Raw genomic sequence first — 19,793 nt, 5'->3', positions numbered from 1 at the left:
AATTTTGATCCTGATTTCAGGATTAGTAGTCTAGTCACTGTACCACAGAGATGTCCCCCATGTTCCATGTTAGATTAAACCTTGGAGAGGAGCTTTTGAGGAAATGATTATATGCTACAGAAATCTTTCCTGCCTGAAAAAACATCATCAGGAAGTAACCTGAAGTCATCATTTTGGCATTGCTTTTTAAATATTTATTTTATTTTGTCCTTTCTAAAAATCTTTTTTCCCTTTTCAGGAAGCAAACTTCACTACAGAAGAGGAAAACTGTGATGAGACAAATAACAACAAGAAGGAAAACATCATGCAAAGTTCTGTGATTCTGGCCCCTCTCTGGAAAATTGGGTATACACATGTCCACTAGTGGGATTTTACAATGGCAGAATTTCTTTAGGAAACAAAAAAGAAAAATATCCTGGCGACATTATAAAAATTACAATGTACAGTTCCTACATTGTGTTGAGTCCTTTACTGGGAATATATCAAACTGAATGTCTGTGGAAACAGATTATATTCAGATAACATTTCTAATGATATTATTTTGTCATTCCAAAACTCTTCAGTTGATTTAAAGGCCTGAAAAATGGAGCGTTGGAGGAAATTCTAAATTATCGACCTAAAATAAGGAATTGAAAACAATCAGTATGAGGAAAGCAAAAATTCTGGAAAGTGTTTTGTGAATTATTTATGAGCACAAAAGATCAAACTAGAGTAAAAGAGTATCCATTATTTGGGGAACCACCCACAATGGAATATTTATATTTAGAATTAAAAGAGACAGTGATGAATGTACAAAATGTTCAAGTGAACACACAAGTGAATGATTGATAAGGAGTTGGGCATTGTTATAGGAGATGTCAATGAATGGAATCCAATATACCTGATTGACTTGTCTGTGTCAGTGTCAAAAGTCAGTCAGAAGCCAAGAATCCTGATATCCAAGTCAGCATTTAGAGTATATAATAATGTTCATTGTTCTGATTTTGTTATTCCAGTATAGATGCATTCAAAAACCAGGAGCTTATCAAAATAACTATTTTGGAGGACAAAGGAGAAAGATTTCTCAATGAATTGAAAGCTTTGTGCACTATGGTGAGAAAATCCAATTCATGCACACTTTTCCCATTTCAATTATACAAGGATTTATTTCAGGGCCTTTTGTGTGTACTCTCTTGAAATGTTTATGATGGTGAAGAACAAAAAGGAAGGAAATAAAAGCAATGCCCCCAACTTGGGGTTGCAGATGTTTTTACAGTAAGACAGTAACAAACCCCTATTCCTATGAATTCTGAATTGCAAAATTCTCTCAACCCTTGTAAACAGTATTCTTTTCAATTAGCCATAACAGTATATATTCTCCATTGTTACAAACCTCTGTTCCTAATGTCAAGATTGGAAATGGCAGTAAACATGGTGTAGAAGGCAGTGTCAATTGTATTGTGGAAAATGTAGTGTTTATTGATAATATGCAATTCGCAGATTCATACAAACTTTGACCACTGAACAGTTCTCTGCAATGCAAAGACACATGCATATACATATATACACACATATATAGCAACACAAGCATACCTGCCTCTGTACTTCATGGACAAACAGTTGAGTACAACCTGCCAATAGATTTGCATCTGACAGCATTTTCAGTGTGTAGCCTACGTCCTCTGTGTTAAATGGAGAGATCTAGATTTGCTTTCCTGTTTTCTAGGCTAAGGCTATTTTCAATTCAGTAGATAAGAGAATGCCAAACTTGGAGTGCTTTTGTTCATTTACTGTAATTTTAGTTATATCTGTCTTGCTTCAGTCTGCATGAATTCATAAATCTTTCCCTAAATTGTTCTGCATTATTCAAATCTGATTTATACTGCACTGTAATTTGTCCTCCACAATTAATGATTTCTTCTGTTTTAAACCTAAAGGCTTTCTCTCAGTTCTTATTTTGCTTAATCTCTCAGAAAATGTTGACAACAGTGATAATTATCTTATTCTCTTGTAGAGGTTTTCCTCTCTCAAATTTGGAGCTTCTCCTATTTTTTTTTCAGTCCATGTGAGTTTCTTGTGGGATACCCACCCTCTTGCACAGAGATAATGCCAGTCAGTGTAAGTGTGTCCCTCAAAACTTGGTCTTCTTTCTTCATAACTTCTTCCTCCATAGTATCTTATTTGGTAATTTTGTTGATTCCCAAGACTTTAATGAATCCTTATTCAATATAAACAGTTTTTTTTTTCTTGTCAAGCCCTATTGCTTCTGCCTATACCACTTTTCCCTTCTCTATTCCCTATTCTCGATCCACATTCTTCAATGGATGTAGTCTCTCTTCCCCTCATCCCCAGATGATTTTAAGAGTCTCTCCATTCAAGTCTTCTTCCACTCCAATTCATTCTACCCTCACCTACCTTAGTGATCTTTAAACAAACTGGTCTGAGCATAGTTATTCTTATTCACTAAAACAAAGTCTTCTGGGTCAAGTGTTCAATTTTACATTTCACATAAAGACCTATGGCACCTGGCCCCTTTCCACATTATCAAATTCTCTTGGGATTTGCTCTCCTCTTGGTTCTAAGATACAGATACCTGGAGGCTTCTTGGTCTGTTTTTTTTTTAACTTTCCTTTTTTTAACTACAACCAAATAATTTTGATACCCTTTTTTATGATATAGTTGGCCATGTAATAAAAGGTCCTTTTGTATTCCTATTTTTTTTTAAAGAAAATAAATTTCCATTGAAAATACTTAATCTTTTGATTACTGAATCTTGACTTAGGGTTTTCTGCACCCACAAATTTGTTAGCTCTGTACCACCCTACCACTTTGGATACAGTTGAAATTCTTTTCCAGGTACCATTTCTCTGCTCCCCTACCTTTTATGTGACTGATGACTTCCTGGTCTACCCAGTTGGTAGACTTCTCATTACTCTTCATGGGATTATGGCCCACTCGATAGGATTGGTGTCTTCCAGCTTTCTGTCCTAGTAATGTCTTTCTCTTAACTGCTGATTTCATCAGCTCTCTGTGTGAATTATTCTGTCCCTACAGAAAACTCCCAAATCATTAGGATCTAAGCATAGCATTTCCCATGAGTTTCAGACCTAATCAATATCTATCTCATCCCCAATACATCCAAAATGACCTGTCCACAATTTACTATTTCCACTTTGCTCAGTTCCATTGAAAACACTCCCTTTCGCCCAGATCTTTACATTCAGAATGATCTCTTGTCCTGTCACCCACCCTCACATATCATATCTATATATCACCAAGTAGGCTTTCAGATCATCTCACTTCTACTTCTATCTCCATATCTCTGTTCCATTGGGAACACTATTTAACCTACTTCAGAGTGCTTGGACTTCTTGCCTAGACTACTGAAATCACTTATTTTAGATAAAAGAAAAACTATCAAAACCTTTTTTATTTGTCAAAATCACTGCACATTCTCTTAGTGTCCTTCCTCTCTCTCTCTGTGATGATGTACACATACTTTATTAGAAATACTTTTAAACAATAATTGAGAAGAATAAAAGAAAAAATAATCAAAACAAGTACATATACTCAACAAAACATGAAAATATAGACAATATTGTTTAACAATATTGGAAGTCAGTTCTTCTTGTGTGGCCTCCTGGGTTCATGCTTGCTCTCTAAAGATACAGCATTGAGCTGAAGAGATTAAAAGAGAATTCCTGAAGATATATTCATTAGGATTTCCTTTATGTCTGTATGTTGCCACTGGTTCCTGCATCTATCTTAAAATATTTAACATTTACAAAGTTGGGACACTGCAGAATGCTTAGGAATTGATGATTTGTTCTGCCTGAGACTAAATTTGTTGAAAGAGTCAGTTCCTTCACTTTCACATGTTTTGGTTTGGAAGAAGTAAAATCTTTTCTTGTTGAGGAAAAGATGTTACTTCTTTGACAAATTATTTTGATCAAAAAGAAATTCATTTTAGAATATAAGTTCAGAATAGGCTCAGCTTATAATAGATTTCCCCCAAAATTTGGTTTTGGTATTCTTTGATGTATTTTCTATTTCTATGTATGTATGATGTATTTCTATTTTTTTTGCACAGAAATATATTGAAGATAAATTTACAGTGCAGGACCACATTGACATGGAAAGCACAAAAAAGGAAAATGGCAGTAAAAAACCAATTAATTATGATAATATGTCTCTGACATCTATCTTTGAAACTAGGTAAATTCATAAACTTTTTGTTTAGGGTTTAAGAATGGTAGAATCCCATCAAAACAGTGTAGCAAAATACTGGTAAAATTTAAAAAATAAGCATGTATCCCACTTCTTTCCCTTTCATTAAGAATATACTAAATGGGTGCACCTAGGTGGCACAGTGGATAGAGCACCAGCCTTGAATTCAGGAAGACCCAAGTTCAAATCTGGTCTCAGACACTTAAAACTTCCTACCTGTGTGACCCTGGGCAAGTCACTTTACCCCAGCCTAAAAAAAAAAAAAAAAAGAAAAAAAAAGAAAAAAAAAGAAAAAAGAATATACCAAATGGGATGTCTTATGCAAATGGCTAAAGAGAGGTATTTTTTAGCCAACATAACTATTTTTTCTTCAAAAAGCTGGAGATTCTAAAAATTCTGACAAGTTGATGCTGTCTAAAGAAATTTTACATAATCAATATTAAAGTACAATTTTAGGAACTAAAAAATTGATTAGCATGTGGAAAAGGAAAATTCCTAAAAATCTCTGTGATTACTATGAGCACAATGCAACTGAGCCAGAATAAAAGAATACAGTACTTTACTAGCCATACACAAGGGGAAAAAAGATGCTTTGAATTAAGAGCAGTGTTCTACAGAAAAATGATGAATGCAAAGACATAGGAGGGACTCACAAGAGAATAACCAATATGTTAATATTATGTAGATTTTAATGAATAGAATCAAATACACTTAGTTCATTCAACTATATCAGTGCAAAGATTGGGATAAAAAAATCTTATTCTTGATATCCAAGTCAGCATGCCTCTCTGCTTCAAAGGCATAAATGTTTTTTTCTTTATTTTCCAGAATCATTGAATTAAAAGAAGAGAAACTGGCATTTAGAACAGCCTGTCAATGCAGAGCACAGAAGTTCTACAAGGAAGTTAGACAGATAAGGGACATGGTGAGAGAGTTGAATTCATGAGTATTTTTCCCATTACAGTTCTCTTAATGATTTGTTCAGAAGCTATTATCTGCAATAGCCTGAAAATTATGGAGTGTAATGAGGAGGAGGCAAGAAAAACATAAACACAATGAATGTCCCCAATTTAGTTGTGCTTCTTTTGGCAGGAGCCACTCCTTGTTTGTAAGAGTTTAAAATCAGGCGATAATTCTTTTCAATTTTATTCTTTTCAATATTGTATTTAATATCTCAATACAATTGAATACTTTTCAATAGTATAGAGAGCATGTATAGAATTGTGTTTATATAGTATTGTTTCCAAAATAACATTTAAGAAACACTAGCAATCATTAGGAAACAGCATATCCATTATTTTGGGAGGAAGTGATTTATAAACTTTATTGACATGTTAAGATTCATAACCTGTCCATTCTCAGATTCATACCCCAGATTTCATCATTGACCAATTTACTGGAATACTAAGATTTATGCTCACACAATACATACATATTTAATATATAAATGCATAATTTTCATAAGAAAATAGATAGTTTATGTTCTGCCTTGGAAGGGGTATTGTGAAAATGACTCTAATCTCCTTCAGAAAAATTTCCTCATAAAATCATCAACAGAACAAAAAGACAAAACATTGTCATCTCAAAAATTGGGCTTTTTATATCTCTCTCCCTGAATATATTTCTTTTCACAGGAACACATTGACATGAATAAGATATCTGCAGAAGAAAGTGTACTTTATCATCACTTGATGTCTCATGCTCTCTGGGGAACCAGGTACAGTCATCAGCTTTGCTTTCAGACCAGTACAGTCTTTTAGCAACCAATATGACAATATGGTGCTTGAGTTAAAACGAAAAACATTAGGTGTATTGCTCTTCTGTCTCCTGTCATTCTTTTATTAATACTATACCAAATGGATGTGTATTATGCAAATGAATCAAAGGGAATTTAGCTCAAATGATAATTCTAGTAGTATAATTTGGTTTCTTCAAAATCAAGGAGAAGAGTGAAATAAATGACATTTTTCAATTGAAAAAATTCTAGATGACCAACCTAGAAGAATAAAACAAAGAATGGAAATTGATTAGTATAAGGAAAGGAAACTTGTAGAAACAACCAGAAAATACAAGCAGAATAAAAGATCATACATGAATTTAGTAACCACCCAGGAGAGATCTCTATCCTTTGAATTAAAAGAGAGATGTTATACAGAGAGTAAGAAATGGACAAAATGGTAAGAGGTAAATCATTCTTTTTTGAATGATGGTGGTTTATAATTATTCTCTCCTATATGTATCTTCCAGATCAGGTGTTTTCTAGGGAACATTGTTTTCCCCCTTTCTATGCTCTTTTGTCAAGTCATTAGTTTCCATATGCTCATTTTCAATTTTTAAGGAATTAGTTTCCCATTTGATTTAGTTTTTTTAAGGCATTGTTCTCCTTATGAGCTTTTTGCATAACACTTTTATCACACTCATTTCTCTTCCCAATTTTTACTCTTATCTTTCTTACTTGACTTTCAAAATCTATTTTGAGGTCTTGCATACCTTAAAACAAATTCTTGTATTTTATGAAGCTGTGAATATAAATGCTTTGATTTTGTACATATCACCCGAGTGCATATTTTCATCTTTATTTGTGTTTATACTAATTTTTCTATGGTCATTACCTTTTTCTGGTATTTGCTGATTGTCCCAGGACATCACTCGGTTTGGGGCTCTTTGCAAAATTAGGACTCTGTTTCCAGGGTGGAGGGTGCAATCCTAGAAGCTTGAAGGGTTTCTACACCTCTCTTCTGAAGTCCTCCTACATACATTTATTTACTGTGAGGCAGCATTGCACTTCAGATCTAGGTTTGGGCAAAGCAAGAGAATCCTGCCTCAGTCCCAGCAGTGAATCCCCTGTGGGTGAGCTATTCAGCCCCTTACCCATGGGAACCTCCAAAAGTCACCAGTGTTGCTGCAGCCACAGCTGCTGCTGCTGCTGTTGCTGTTTTTGATTCAGTGGCTCTCCAAGCTCCTGGTTTGCTGGAGCTGCTCTCTCACCTAAGTCTGAACGACCTTCTGGCTGACCTTCCAGGTCTTTCCTGATGTCCGAGGACAGAGAAGTCTGGATTGTTACATTCCTGTGGCTCACTTAGAGGCCCCTGAGCCCTCCCCTGACTTGCTAATGCTGGGTCAGTACTGTCTTGGCCAATGGCACAACGGTGCTCCTGTCCCACCTCAGGGTGACAGACCCCCTCCTGCCACCTTCTAAGCTCTCTTTGGCTGAAAAATTGTTTCACTGCATCTCTGTGGGGATTCTAATGCTCAAAAATATTTTAGAGGGATGATTTAAAAGTATTTGGATTCTGTGGGCCATGCTTTGGGGACGTCTCTGCCTTTGGTCAGTCAACGGGGGCTCTGCCTCCACACACATTTGCAGCATGTAAAGTTATTTGGTTCTAAAATATAATGTGACCCGATTTCTACCAGGCCTCCTCAAATGTTTATTAACATGGCTCTTCTTTCTTCATCTTGGATTTCAGAACCCTTGGGAAGAGAAGAAAGAAGACAAAAGAGACAACAAAGATTCCAAAGGTAAACTTTTGTCTTGGCCAATTTGTTCTGTAGCTTCAACTACAAAGGTCAAGGGTGATGTCAGATGTGGGAGTTAGAGCAAAGAACTTCTTGAGTCTAAGTCAGGTCTTGTAATGTTCTTTTTCTCTAAATTACAATCGTTCTCTTGGAGCAGGTCTCTTGGGGAGCTTCTGGAGGCAGCCTTAGTTTCAGTTCAGTTCAATAATCCCAAAATGCAGCCAGGAGTTAAAATCCAGATCCTTTATTGTGTCCTTCAAAATCCTGAATCTTTCCCTGGGGCCTGGTTAGCTGTAGGAGAGGCCTGTCTCTCTCTTCTTGGCTCCCCAGCGCTCTTGTCCCAATGTCTCCGAATCCAAAGGTTTGTCCTTTAGCCTCCAGCCTCTTGTCCTCCCAATCTCTCCAGCCAGCATAAAAGTAGAAGTTGGAATGAATCAGACTCCTCCTCCCAGAGAGTAGGCTTGTGGGTGCTCCCTGGGCTTGTGGGAGCTTCTTACAAATATGTTCTCTTAAAGGTGGGAATCTTGTGGAATTCTAGTAAGTACATTACTGAACTAGAGGACTGTTAAGTACCATGCTGCATTAGATAATTATTGTTTCTATCCATTCCAGTGACTTAGCACCTTGTAAGAATGCTAACAAGTCTAACATTTTAGGCCTCTAGGATAGTATGACATGGAAAACTTATTCTGCATTTGTGTAACATTAGTCAGCCCTTTGAGGCATAATGTTTTTTTTTTCCCCCCCAATGGTTCCTGTTGTTTTTGCAACAAGGATATTCTTCCCTGGATGAAGGAGAATGAAGTGAGTTGGATCAGTAACATTAGAAAATTGCAAGTATAGTTTGTGGCCTCTCCCAGTTTTGTCATTCAAGGTCTTGTCAGGTCCACTGCTTGCAAGTGGGGATTCTGGGTCGTTTTTCTCATATCTCCAGCTCCCTGCAGAGCCCCTGATCCATTACAGGTAATTCCTTAATGCTTGCTTGTTCCTGGATTTAGGCTTTTAACTACTGGCTCTCTTTCTTAACTTTGCAGTTGCCAAGTAATTACAGCTTATGTGGTACATCTCAGGCACAAATTTCAGAGGAGATGGGAGACAAAAATACTGTGAGTCAGAATAAAAATTTCCTTAAAGTGCTTTTCCATGTGCTCCTATTGGGTTTACAGATTGCATGACATCCTAGGTCTTAATTAGAATCTACCCTTCTTGACTTGGACATTTAGGGAACATTGCTGGCCAATACAGAAACACTATCTTGGCATCTTGTCAAAAAAGTAAAAAGTCAACCTGCCAAACCTATAGTCATCAGTGGTCCTTGCCTCCCCACCTCTGCACTCATGCAGCTTGTGTTGATTTTTCCTGGCCCATTTCACTGTCCAAGCAGCACAGCTAGGCCTGGTTTCCCTTATCAGAAGAGGTTCCCTCAGCTTTCTTCAGACACTGGGACTACTCATACTGCCTGGATGGTGAAGATTCTACTTTTCAGTCCAGCTAGCCCAGTGCCGCTCCCCTTCTTGTTTGAGGGAAACTACACAGCAAGTATGTGTTGCACACTGGACCAACCTGATTTCTTTCTTGGGATTTTCTTTAATTATTCTGGGGATAGCCCAATTCTTGTTTGCTTGTACTGCTCTACATTAAGCATAAAGTACTATTTTTTTTATTGTAAAGGAAATCTGGCAAGCTTCAAATTTTCTAACTGACTGCCATCTTGCCAGAATTCTCTCCAGTAGCTTTTCAATAATGAGGGTGTGTTTCAATACCTTAAATTTAAGAATAGTGCCAAATTTCAGTCATTGGCAGCATGTGTATCTTATTTGATCTCGATTTTTAAAGTATTATTTTGTTTACATAAGTCAGTTTAGCTGGATCATCAGAGAGAAAACTAAGAAGATTAACTCAGTTTTCACCTTAAATTGCAATTTATCAATTACAGAAATATCCAGCCTGCTCTTTCAAAATGCAGGTGGAGAAAAGCTTAAGGTAGGAATATAAAAGTAGTCATCCTAAAATATCTGTGTGTGTGTCCATACATTTTTCAGAGTAAAAAACTCTTGGAAATATTTGGACATTTGTCATTTAGTCCCATGGAAAGAGCTTTGTGGTTACTGCAAAATTTCTGAACATATAGGACCAAGGTCAGAGATGTTAGCAACATTCAAAAAATATGTTTACAAATTGTGGGAATAGTATTTAATTCATTTGAATGATTTGTTCCTTCTTAATTATTAGGCAAGGTTACAAGGAGTGTGGTAGGACTGAAGTGACAAAAAAAAAAAAAAAAAAAAAAACATTTCCATGAAGTAAATACACACTACATATACCTATGTGTATATATATATATATATATATATATATATATATATATATATATATATATATATATATATATATATATATATATATATATATATATTTGTGTGTGTGTGTGTGTGTGTGTGTGTGTGTGTACTTCTATATTTAATTAATGGAAATGCAGATCTAACTTCATCTCACTGCATTGCTGCTGCTTGCAAGAGTTATCTGCAAGCTCATATGTAAGACCGATTTTCATAGATAAATGGATTGGTCTGTATATATCTATATATTTATATATCTCTATATATCTATATGTATGTATAGATATAATATACATATATAAATACATATATATACATGTTTGTTTAAAGGAAATGGAATTCTGTCAGCAACATATTCTTAATTTATAAATATATAGAAAGAATCAACAAATCTATTACAAACATATTGTCAATCTAAACAAGTTGTTCCTTATAGCATGACCTAAGTGAATTATTTATACTCATCTCCGTTAACATCCATCAGCTCTCTTTGTTAACTGAGTGTGTTTCATCATGAGCCCTCTAGAATTATAGTAGATCATTGTGTTGATCAGAGATCTTTAAAAAGAGCTTTGCCTTCATGCCAAATTGCTTTCTAGAATACTATATTTAAGGTCTACTAACTATTGGAAAATGCATGCTGTTCCCCAAGCACTCCAGAGTTAATAATTATTATTTCTTGTTAGCTTTGCCAATCAGAAGGCTATGGTGTAAGGTTTTTAATTCACTTTTCTTTGGTTATTGATTTAAGAACATTTTTCCTATAACTTTTCATGTTTACTTTTTTGTCTTTTGACTCTTATACTTCATAATTGCTTTGTATTTCTGTTGTTTTCATCAGGTATGTTGGGAAGTCCTCGGTTTCATTAAAGATCCCATGTTTTCTCTTTTAGGGACTAAGTTACGCTCAATTTTGTTGAGTAGATTATTCTTATGTGCATGCCTAATATTTTGCCTTCTATATTTTGGTTATAACTTGGAAGATATTTGACAGATGTTTTTTTCTGGATTTATTGAGCACTCCTATCACTATCATGCAACATTAGATTCGCATTCTTCCATTCTGCAACTCTTCTATCTGGATTTTAGATGACATGTCAGTGGACTATATTGTATAGTCTTTTGTGTAAAATGTCTGGCCTGAACTTTTGAACTCTTGAATCCCTTTTATTCTAAATTTCTTGGGAGTATTGTGTATGGTAATACTGAAGGGGAAAATCCACTTTGATTAAAAAGAAACTGGCTATCATCAGCTTCATGCATCTCCAGATCCCTGAATGCCTCAGCAATTATGACAAATATCAGGAACCTCAGAAGCTGTTCTCTTTGGATGACAATACCCTGTTCTGTGTGCCCTGTTTACAATACCAGGAAAACAACACTCATGGGCTATGATCCATAATAGAATTTGGGGGAGGTCTATAGGGTGAGCAACTGGGGCCTTGCCATTGGCAGTATTATAGCCTGAGTAAGGCAATGGCAGATGCCCAGTGGAGTTCATGGCTTGATAAAAGCTCTTTCTTTCTCCCTTTCTACTTCCATCTTGCCCAGTCTCAAATTAATCAATTAATCTCTGAACCATCCCTTAAAATGACAGACCTATCACAGCTGAGTCCTAGAAGCTCATCCTATCCCAACGGTGAAAACAAGCCAGACCTCCTTAATTTCTCTGTCCCTGTAATTTGCTACAACTCTGTTCATGTTTCTCTTTAAAAAAAAAGACTCCAAAAATATCAGAAACTTTTAAAAGTAAACTTAAAAGGTTTTGAGAAACTAATAGACAAGGAAAAGAAGAGAGTTTAGTTGTGATTGTTGTGTGGAGAGTCAGTGTGTTTGGGTCTGTCTTCCTCAATAACCTTTTGTTTGTCCTTAAGTTAATCTTCCCAAGTCAGGGAACTAGATAGGATCATCATCATGAACTCTCTGAGAAAAATGATGAAACTTGAGAAAGAAAAGGGTGAATTAACTTCTTTACAATCAAAGAGCAAGTGAGTGTAAAAAACTGGATAAAGTGTAGGAAATGCGTGAATCCAAAATCTGTTCTGGGTTTTAAATCTCTCTCAAATTGTGTCTGGACTTGATCTTGCCCTGGCTCAGAGCCCTCTTAATTTAATTAAGATAGACAATTCTAAGGAGACTTCTGAACTCTGAATCATAGAATGTGATCATAGTCATGGACTTAAAAACCCATACAATCTGACTCAGAGATGACAGAAACCCCATGTTTAATATACATTGGCATGAAACAGTTTATTGTCTGTGTGAAGATCACCACAGAAGGGCAATCATCCACCACCAACATGATTCTTTTTCAAAGTGATAACTCATTAGAAAATGGAACACCACAATTACAATCCCTCCTCTTGACCCAGGTCTTTATTTACCTTAACTAATCACCCCCAGGACCATCAACCAATCCTCATCAATGTATGGGTTTATATTACATTATTACATTACAATATTATATTATGGGTAAATATACACAGAGAGAGAGATATAGAAATAAAAAATAAACACAAAAACGAAATCCCTGAGAATAATCACATAGGATGGCAAACCAGTCTTTTGTATCTTGCTGCCTTTTTTTTTCTTTTTTGAACCACTACAGTGAAAAGGAATCTGAATGAGTTTGATTAGGAATTGGTAAAGTGCAGAAAACTGTTTTGGGTGCCTCTGTATGGTAGGAAGGTAGAGTCAGATGAAGAACAGAAGGAGGAGGTAGGAATTAGAGAGAAAGTAAGAGGTAGAAGTTTTGATATTGAAGAGGTGCTGCCCTACATCAGACTGACCATAATGGATAATGCCCCAAAGCTGCTAGACTTGTCCAATCATTTCCCCCTTTTGTTCATCTAAAGGCCCTCATTCTTTTGGTCTGGAGGCCAAACAGATGTTTCGAGAAGTGGAATATGTTGTGGTAAATACATTAAAGGAAAAGAGGATTGACCAGAGTCTTCTGAGGAGATTCTTTTGAACTTCACCAAGAATCAGTCTAAAAGCATTATGAATTTTCCAAAATTCGAGAAAGACTTCCCTTAAGAAGACCACCTTCTTTTTCTCACTACCATTTGAAATCAGTGTCTTCATGTTACTTGCCAGGTTTGCGAAAACGAAAGGAGATAAATGAGATCTCACGGGTATATCAGTTAGAAAGGCTAGCTTCCACTAGCTATTTCTTCATTCCCCAGATAAGCCCAATTCTTGGACAGAAAGGACAGAAAGAAAGCAAATTTTCTCCAGGTGAGGCAATACTCTTGGTACCCAAGTTGGAACAATCCCCACTGAAAACACACTCTTGTTTTCTTTATCTAGAGAAAATCAAATAATAAACTCTATCAAATGATAAACTCTTTTGGAAAAGAGACTCCTTGGAAAGACGGTTGAGGAAAACTCCAGACTGAGAGAAATTATTCATTTTGGACCCCTACTCCATTCCTATCAATATTTATCAGTTAGGTAGAATTTTATCAGAATTCTGTATATAAGGCCCCAAAACTGTTAGCTGCAGATTCTATATTCACTTGCTAAAGTCTAGGAAGTTAGCTAAAGCCCTCCACTCTTCTATTTTCTTGTGACCAAGCCCAGCATGGTAGAGATTATAACTACTTGGAAAGTACTCAAAATATCTTTACATCTTCAGGCCAATCTGTTGTTCATTAGGAGCAGATCTTGTGATCACTTAAGTCACTGCCTATGATGAGTTGTGAAATTTTCTCCTGAACAAATTCAAGAGAAGACTGTCCATCTTATGTGGAGGAGATATTCCTTGCTTCCTCCAATTTGTGACTTTGTTGACATATCGCTTATGTTGTGGATTTATTCTATATTTGGATAGCTTTTCTGGAATGACTGGACATTTAGCCTATAAAAAGAGGGTACTGGAAGGGAGGAAATATCCGATTGTGAGGAAGATCTGAGGTCCACTTCATTTGAGAGGACTCATTGGTGGTTTAATAAAATGCCATTGGCTCAGACCTCGGTTTCTCATATTGCAGGTGGGATAATTTTAATCAACACAAAAGTAATTAAAGACATTAATACAATGGTGAGAGGGCCAGATTCATGGGTGATTTTCTTTTTTTCAATGTTTATTTTTCCATATTACATGTAAAAAGTATTTAAAACTTTTTTTTCTTTTCGATTTTGAGTTCCAAATTTTCATTCTCTCTCCCATCTCCCCTTCTTGGGATAGTAAGTGTGCATTAGTTAACATGTTCATCCATACATATATATTCCCCTATAGTTCATCTTGTGAAAGAAAATATGAGGCAACAAATACAGTGAAAAATAGCAAGCTTCCAACTGTCTTTAAAGGCAACCTGTTCTTTCTCTGCATTTGCTTAGCATTTTTCATCATGGGTCCTTTGGAAATTCCTAGGGTAATGGCTTTGCTGAGAATTACTAAGTAATTCATACTTAAACATTATACAGTGTTCTTGTTATTGTTTATGATGTATTCTATCCTGCTCACTACACTTTAATTCAATTTATATAATTCTTTCCATGTTATTTTCAGAAATGAATCTGCTCATTTCCTATAGCACGCTAGTATCATCCATCAAAATTACATAGTACAATGGGTTCCACCATTCTCCATTGTCATCACCTCAATTACTAATTCTGCACCTCCACAAACAGAACATCTTCAGATATTTTGTTGCAAATATGTCCTTTTTCCTTGTGTAAAAAATCTCTTTAGGAGGTAGACTTAGTACTGTTATTGGTAGTTTAAAGGGGATGTAGGTTTATATTCCTTTAGACATTGCTTGAAATTGATTTCCAATATATTTGAATCAGGTCATATCTTCACCAACTGTGTCTTCTTGTCACAATTTTCCCACATTTCTCCAAGATTTATCCGAAATATTTTTCTTACCTTTTTTCTTCATTATGCATGACTTGAATTCATTTGAAAAGTGTTCGTTTATAACCATTGAATATTAATTATTTTGGAAATGACACATCCTTATAATTCTGATTCATTTCTCTCTATATTCGAGAAATTATGTCCTCTATCTCTTGTTTGGCTTGCATAATAGAATTATTAGTTCTCAGATCGTGGCTGGCCAGTCTGTTCCATTCATATGCCTTTCTTTTCTTTCTTTTTTTTTTCTCTTCTTTTCCTTCTCTCATTATGACTAAAGAGTATTGATGAAAACAGTTTCTTAATATAACTTGCCATGTGAATATAGCATGCCCTGTTCCACTGAAAAACTTCAACCATTTAATTTCAAATCTTACAGCTTTTTCTCCATTTTGTAGTGCCTTGCTTCTCCCCTACTTTTGAATTCTCATCTCACATGCAGATTCTATTCATCCTCACTTTTCTTAATATTTCCCCTTCCTGCTGACATTTCTGTCTAGATGTAGACATTTCATTTCTGTGTTGGATCATCTTTTATCTACCATTCAATGAATGAGCTGGAGAGTCATCTAGCATTCAGTGCCATGCTCTATTCCTGATTTCATGAGCTATTTTGGGGTAAATCTCTCTCCACAAAAGATTCCCAGATCTACATAACTTAGCAAAAATAGTTTCTTGAATTTCAGGCTAAATCAACCAACTATTCAATCATTCAATCAATATGCATTCTGATTCCCAACACATTGCAATGATTTTTCTCCAAAATCTTCTTTTCACTACACTTTGTCTTTCTCTTTGTTCTTTCTATTGAGGACACTTCATGATGTTTAATCACTGAGTTCTCTGTGCTCAGAGTCATTTCTGCCTTTTCATTTTCCCTCAGTACACCTATATATCATCATATCAGTTCTCAAATCATGTAACTTCTTGCTTTGTAACATATCTTGCATCAATGCCTTTTTCCCTGCTTTCCCTGTATAGGCTTTGAATATAATTTTATTTTATAGGAAATTAAAAATTTTATGCCTGGGTTTTGTGTCTTGATTTCACCACAAATTTGTTTAGTGTTCTTTTTCCCACCAAGAAACATCCTCACACACAGACACACAATCACAGACACACACACACACACAAACACACACACATGTGCAATTTAAGTAATAATAATTGAAAACAATAATAGAAAAGAATCAGAAATGGAATACAGTTATGACAGTCAATGCTTTGGAAAAATATAAATAAAATTAGGATACAATGTAAAATATAATTAAGTATAAAATATACATAAAATTGTATTTCTTTGAAGCTTGCACCTGTACCAAATAGGGAAGGGAAGGAGTTTCTTCTCCCACCTCTTCTTTGATTGGAATTTCTCTCTCTCTCTCTCTCTCTCTCTCTCTCTCTCTCTCTCTCTCTCTCTCTCTCTCTCTCTCTCCTCTTTTTTTTTTCTATTCTTATCTGTCTTCTCTGAAAAATCATATTTTGTTTCAGGAAAGCCAGGCAGTATCAGAAGTGGAAATTCATATGGAAAGAGAAGAACATAGTCTTAATGAGCCAAACATCACACTAATGGACCCTTGTAATGAAAACATCAATGCTGACAAAACCATGGAGTCCATTCCCGAATCTCAAATATCAACAGGCTTTTATATCTCTACGAGAAACTGCTTGGCAGAACTGTTGAGTTACAGGTATATTGATTTATGATTAATGGTATTTCTGAACTGTGCAATTTTTTAATTTAACAAAATGGCAATATCATGGAGAACTTCCACAAGTAACACTGGATACCATTTATCTCCCTGACATGACTTTATTGGGAATATACCAGCTGGTGTGTACTATGGAAACAAGTAAAAAAGGAAATTATGCTCTAATAAAATTTCTACTAGTGCTCCTTTGTTCAAAATCTGGAGAGGACTAGGTTACTTGACAAGTTGAGAGCATCTGAAAAAATTCTAGATGACATACTAGAAATTAAAATTGATCAATATGAAGAAAATGTAGAAATACATCTGCATTGTTTTGATTAGAAAAAGTAAAACCAGAATGTGTAATATTTTAGATTAGTTCAGAAGTTACTCATAATGAATAGAGATGCATTCAATTCAAAGGAAATAGGATACAGATAGTGATAAAGGAGCAAAATATCCAAAATGACACACAAAAGAATGATTGATAAGCACTTGACATTTAGATGTCAATGAATGTAATACAATATGCAGTATTCACCTATCAGGAGGATTGATGAGATAGAAGCCAAAATGCTTAATACAAAAGTCAAAACAATCCCCACTTAAAAATATACTGTTGCTTTTGTTATGCAGAGACAATGAGATTCAACAGGAAAAGCTGGAAAGGCATAGACTTTTGCAACAGAGAGCTGAAAAATACCATACATTCATAGAAACATATTCAGAGGTGAGCAGATTTGATTCATGGGTTCTTTCCTTTTTTGTGGATTATGTAAATTATATTATATGTAAAATTATATGTAAAAACAATTTTAAACTAAGAATTTTTAAAAAGTCTTATTTTCAAATGTTTTACTTCCAAATTTTCTCTTTCGCCCTTCTTTCTGCAATATTAAACAAGTGGTATTAGTACAAATATAGCTATACAGAACATCTTTCCATATTGGTTTTGTTCTGAAAGGAAATATTGACTTAAAAAAAAAAGAAAAATTAAGGGAAATATAGTGTCCTTTGATTTGATTTTAATTCCACCAATTCTTTCTCTGCAAGTGCATGGCATTTTCCATCATGGTTCCTTTGAAACTCCTTTGGTTTATTGTATTGCTGAGAAATGCTAAATCCTTCATAGTTTAATACTGTACAATATATATGTTGCTATTAATATATATATTAATATTGATATATGATGTTTTGGTTTTCTTCCCTTCACTTTGTATTGGGTCATGCAATTTTTTTTTTAAATTTTTTTTTAATGTTTAATTTTTTTTTTTTTTTTTTTTTTTTTTTTTTTTACAAAAAATTTCTGCATAGGTAATTTTCTAGCATTGACAATTGCAAAACCTTTTGTTTCAACTTTTCTCCTCCTTCCCCTCACCCCTTTCCCCAGATGACAGTTAACTAATACATGTTAAATATGTGAAAGTATAAGTAAAACACAATATACATACATATATATATATATATATATATATATATATATATATACATGTCCAGTTATTTTGCTGTACAAAAAGAATCGGACTTTTAAGCAGTACATGATTAGCCTGTAAAGGAAGTTGAAAACCTAGACAGACAAAAATATATAGGGATTGGGAATTCTATGTAATGGTTCATAGTTAACTCCCAGAGTTCTTTCGCTGAGTGTAGCTGGTGCAGTTCATTACTGCTCTCTTGGAACTGATTTGGCTCAGATATGGTACTGATGCCTAAACCAGCTAGGTTCAAAACAGAGAAAATTATAATCCAATCTCCCTAATGAATATTGATGCAAAAATCTTAAATAAAATGTTAGCAAAAACTTTACAGAAAATCATCCCCAGGATAATACACCACGACCAAGTAGGATTTATACCAGGAATGCAGAGCTGGTGGAATATTAGGAAAACTATTAGCATAATTGACTATATCAATAATCAAATGAACAAAAACCATATGATCATCTCAATAGATGCAGAAAAAGCATTTGATACAATCCAACATCCAACACTTGAGAGTATAGGAATAAATGGACTTTTCCTTAAAATAGTCAGCAGCATCTATTTAAAACCATCAGAAAGCATCATATGTATTGGGGATAAACTGGAACCATTCCCAATAAGATCAGGAGTAAAACAAGGTTGCCTACTTTCACCATTGCTATTCAATATTGTATTAGAATTGCTAGCTTTGGCAATAAGAGTTAAGAGATTACAGGAATTGGAGTAGGATATGAGGAAACCAAATTATGACTCTTTGCAGATGATATGATGGCATACTTAGAGACTGCCAGAGATTCTACTAAAAAGGTATTAGGAATAATCCACAACTTTAGCAAAGTTGTAGGATACAAAATAAACCCACATAAATCATCAGCATTCTTATATATGACTAACAAAATCCAGCAGTTAGCGATACAAAGAGAAATTCCATTTAAAGTAACTGCTGATAGTATAAAATATTTGGGAATCTATCTGCCAAGGGAAAGTCAGGAACTATATGAGAAAAACTACAAAACACTTCCCACACAATAAAGACCGATCTAACTAATTGGGAAAATATTAAGTGCTATTGGATAAGTTGAGAGAATATAATATGACAATACTATCTAAACTAATCTATTAATTTAGTGCTATACAAATCAGATTCCCCAAAAAACTATTTTAATGACCTAGAAAAAAATAACATTATTCATCTGGAAGAACAAAAGGTCAAGACTTTCAAGGGAACTAATGGAAAAAAATCAAATAAAGGTAGCCTAGCTATACCAAATCTAAAACTATATTATAAAGCAGCAGTCACCAAAGCCACTTGGTATTGGCTCAGAAACAGACTAGTTGATCAGTGGAATAGGTTAGGTTCACATGAAAAAATAGTCAATAACTTTAATAATCTAGTGTTTGACAAACCCAAAGACCCCAGATAAGAATTCACTGTTTGACAAGAACTGCTGGGAAAATTGGAAATTAGTATGGCAGAAACTAAGCATTGACCCACAGTTAACACTATGCACCAAGATAAGGTCAAAACAGGTTCATGACCTAGGCATAAAGAAGATTATAAATAAATTAGAAGAACACAGGATAGTTTACCTCTCAGACATGTGGAGGAGAAAGTATTTTGTGACCAAAGAACAACTAAAGATCATTATTGATCACAAAATAGAAAATTTTGATTATATCAAATTAAAAAGCTTTT

General features: G+C 34.8%; 1 protein-coding gene across 2 annotated transcripts in view; it reads left to right on the top strand.

Moving 5' to 3' along the window:
* LOC141561120 (uncharacterized) overlaps positions 1–19,793 on the top strand; it is a 113,990-nt gene that overhangs the window by 8,746 nt on the left and 85,451 nt on the right. For both annotated transcript variants that reach the window (XM_074300246.1, XM_074300245.1), the window contains exons 5-13: positions 239–345; positions 996–1,092; positions 4,070–4,194; positions 5,035–5,131; positions 5,841–5,923; positions 7,677–7,728; positions 8,760–8,831; positions 16,417–16,616; positions 17,253–17,346. In XM_074300246.1, coding sequence (XP_074156347.1) covers positions 239–345; positions 996–1,092; positions 4,070–4,194; positions 5,035–5,131; positions 5,841–5,923; positions 7,677–7,728; positions 8,760–8,831; positions 16,417–16,616; positions 17,253–17,346 — 927 coding nt within the window. The remainder of the gene's footprint in view (positions 1–238; positions 346–995; positions 1,093–4,069; positions 4,195–5,034; positions 5,132–5,840; positions 5,924–7,676; positions 7,729–8,759; positions 8,832–16,416; positions 16,617–17,252; positions 17,347–19,793) is intronic.

The sequence above is a fragment of the Sminthopsis crassicaudata genome, chromosome 3, assembly GCF_048593235.1.
Source record: "Sminthopsis crassicaudata isolate SCR6 chromosome 3, ASM4859323v1, whole genome shotgun sequence".
Lineage (NCBI taxonomy): Eukaryota > Metazoa > Chordata > Mammalia > Dasyuromorphia > Dasyuridae > Sminthopsis > Sminthopsis crassicaudata.
Note: the sequence above shows the minus strand (reverse complement) of the source record. Positions and strands in the feature narration are given on the sequence as shown.